This window comes from Pteropus alecto, unplaced genomic scaffold (genome assembly GCF_000325575.1).
Source record: "Pteropus alecto unplaced genomic scaffold, ASM32557v1 scaffold3, whole genome shotgun sequence".
Lineage (NCBI taxonomy): Eukaryota > Metazoa > Chordata > Mammalia > Chiroptera > Pteropodidae > Pteropus > Pteropus alecto.
The window spans coordinates 7,153,370-7,156,830 of NW_006442484.1; the positions used below are offsets into that span (position 1 = coordinate 7,153,370).

The 3,461-nt window shown below is 52.8% G+C and overlaps 1 protein-coding gene across 1 annotated transcript in view; it reads right to left on the reverse strand.

The window, feature by feature from the left end:
- Positions 1-3,437, reverse strand: part of TMEM37 (transmembrane protein 37) — an 8,240-nt gene extending 4,803 nt beyond the window's left edge. Inside the window, exon 1 of the mRNA XM_006921005.3 lies at positions 3,363-3,437. Coding sequence (XP_006921067.1) covers positions 3,363-3,383 — 21 coding nt within the window. The 5' untranslated portion in view covers positions 3,384-3,437. The remainder of the gene's footprint in view (positions 1-3,362) is intronic.
- Between the last annotated feature and the right edge of the window lie 24 nt (positions 3,438-3,461).

The window sequence follows — 3,461 nt, forward strand, 5'->3', positions numbered from 1 at the left end:
AGGTTGGCAGAGTAGGAAGGTCTGTTGGGGTGTGCAAGGAAGGAAACTGTTATGCAGAGATCAGGTGACTCGCCCAAGATCACTCACCTAAATCACAATAAAGCCTGTTACAGCTGCCAGGACAACTGTATAATTAATTACAGAGCATAGAATGCATTCAGCCAATAAGCACCAACTGGAGCCTTCCAAGTACAGGGTCTTGGTGTTAGGGGCTCAATACTACTGATGAAGAAAAGGATTAGAGAGCACAGGATACCCAAGGGGTCAAGACTCTGACTCAGATCTGGAGACAAAGGCAGACTGGGGCACTGTAAAGAGCACCCAGGCAGAAGTCTGGGAGGTGTTTCTCAAAATGTGTCCCCTTGCTTTCTCAGAGGAGCTTCCAGGTGCTGAAGCAGGGGAGTAGGGAAGCTGAGCAGGTCCTTTCCTCACTTCAAGTATAGCAGATCCCTGTTATATGCTGGAGACAGTGGGACTCTCGGAGTCTGCAACAGAAAGCATTAGAAAAAAACCGGCTCTACTGCAAAGAAACAAACCAAGGAAACTTTGAAACCTATGTCTACAAACTATTAAAGGCCTTTGTCCTTGGGTGGTTTCCGAACCTCTTTGGCCCTTGTTTTCTCATCTATAAAATGAAGTTGGTGACCCCTGCAGGAAAGCAGTAGTCATAAAGGCACCTGGTGAGTTACACCATTCCTAGAGGTTGATAAGGTCCTAGGATGGGAGAGCCCCAGATACAGAGGGCAAGTCACAAGATCACAGGAACCAGAAACCTGACCCAAGATATCACTGTCTGGAGAACACGTATGTCCTGTCCCTCCCTGAGCCTCACTGTCCTGAATACAGACTGGACTTTACTCTCCAGGCCCACAAACATCACACCACGATCAGAAATAGAAGACACCTGATATCAGTTCATTTCTTCCCCCTCCCACTGTAAAACAAAACTTCGTTTAAACTCTCTGACCACCAATAAAACTCCCAAGTGCTTAGCACATGAGCAGCTCCCACTTCACTGGAGTTATTAATAATACTAGCACCTTCAATAATGTATATTGGTGTCTTTATTTCTAACCACCCGGCACCACATTCCCCCAGTTTCTGGCACCTCCGCTAGTTTTCAGCAATCCAGATCCTGAAATCTCCTAGAGGGCAGCTAGGCAGCAGCGTGGTTAGTGGAGGGCCAGTGGACAAGAGGGGATGAGGGCAGTTGAGTCTTGCCCCTAACCTGCCAGCCCAGAGCTGTGTGATCTTGAGCAAGTCACTTTAATCTCTTAGGGCCTTAACTGTCTCCACTAAAAAAGGGCAAACGTTTTCCTGTTTTCATCTGTAAGCCAGATGATTTCTAGTGACCCCTGGAACAGTGTCACTTGACACTCCTGGGCCAGAGTCCCATGCCAAGGTCTTATCTTCTTCTGTAACCCAGGACCCCATCTGCTGCCATCAACACCTAAGTAGGCACTTTGATAGTTCACTATTTATTCTCCACATTCCCAACACAGTCCCCAGACCTGAACCTCCATTCACTGCCCACTCTGCCCTGGCCCAGGTCAGGCTCTCATCATAATTAGCAGGAAATTTCTTCAGCAGCTTCCTAAAGAGTTGGCCTGACACTATCCTGTGAGCAGTGGCCTGGCCTGCCTGCATGACCCCAGCACACTGGTCATAAAGTCCCAGAAGCCAGCCAATGTGCTTTTTAACTGTTTGACCTCTGGCAAGTTATTCTTTCTGTCTCTCTTTTCCTCACCTATCAATGGAGATAACAGTACCCACCTCCTTAGTTGCTGTGGAGCTGAAATAAGTTATCACCCCAAGGGCTTAGAACAATCCCTCACACCTTGGTTAAGTGCTCCTAAGCAGCAGTGACTATTGTCATGCAAGCACAGCACCTTCCTTCACAGGGCAGCCTGTGCTGTCCCACCTCAGCATAGAGCTACTGGGCTTTACTTCATCCCCCACCCCACCTGCATGGGCCGCCTCCTCCTTCCTCCACTAGAAATATGGTCTTCCCTGCTACCTGCTCCTCTGAGCCCAACACAAAGACCGCACCCCCTCAATCCTGTCTGCTCTTTTTGCACCTCTTAATTTGGCACTCACTTCCCTTTACCTCTTCTAAATCCTTGTTTACAAGTCCCTCTCTCCAACGGGACAGTCGGCCCCTCCAAGAGAGAGACCAGACTCAGTCCCACTCTCCGCACTGCCTGTCCTGGTCTTCCCAAGGCCTGTCTCAGGAGGCTGCCAGGTCATGACTCAAGATTCTGCCCCAGAACAAAGAGGAACTTGCTGCATCCCTTTCCCTGCCCCCACCCCCAATCGCACCCTAGCAGCTGTGTACTGGCTAGACGGGGTTTTGGGGTGGGGGTGACCTGTGGGTGGGGTTTTTACTGTTTGGGAAAGGCAAAAAGAGTGAGATTTGGAGGCAAGAAGTCCTGGCTTTGCATCTCGATTCTACAGCTTAGCGGGCCACCATGGGCAGGTTCGTTCACCTCCGAACCTATTACCACCTCTATAAAATGGGCGAAGCAGTATCTACCGGAGTCAGTGTTACGGAGGTCTGAGCACTTGCAAGCCTATCTAATCGTCAGGACAATCTAGTCGGCAGAGTCTGGGGGAGTAGAGCGAGTGGGATGCCTGCGCCTTAAGGAAGCTCGCCCGCAGTGTAGCGGTCCCGCCACCCACTGACTTCACTAAGGGAGAGCAGCACGCCCGAGGGGAGGGGGTAGAAATGGGTGAGTTCTCGGCCAACACAAACATCCTGCACCACCCTAAGGAAAAAACAAAACTTGGAGGATGCGGCCGCTCCCCTCAGTGGAGCCTTTTATTTGAGGCGTCCGTGAGCCCCAGGGAGTCCAAATCCCGCCCCAGCACCTCAAACACAGTTTTGGGGAGGGGAGACAGTCTTTCTTGCCCCCAACCAGGAAAGTTCTAGCTTCTCCAGAGACGAATCTTCAGGTTACATAAGGCAAGCCCCACTTTGCAAGTGGATTCTGCTCATCCTCCACCCCAGACACGCCTCCTTTTTAAAAAAGAGGGGCCGCTCTGGTGAACCTAATCGATTGACGGTGGTAACCCCAAAGAGAAACAGAAAAGAAGTTTGGGAGCCTTGGGGGCTTGCAAGGTCGCCAGCAGAAGTGGGAGCAGACGGCGCCGCAGGAGCACAGTTGGGGGCGGGCGCCGCCAGGTTGCTTCCCGCCCACCTTCCTCCGAGCCCCGCAGGCTTGCAGCAGGGGGCGGGCACGGCGACGCACTGTCGTCCACCACCCCACCACCCACGGCCCGCCGCTGGAAATCGCGCTGGGTGTGAAGCCTCGTCCCTCCCCCACGGTGGGGCAGACCCAGATCGCTGGGGGCCTCGGGACTACCTGCACGGCGATGGCCGTCATGCTGCACCGAGGACCTGCCGCGCTCCCGCCTCGTTCCCTCCCGCCGCCGGGCTGCTGCCGCCCGCTCCCGTCTTGGAA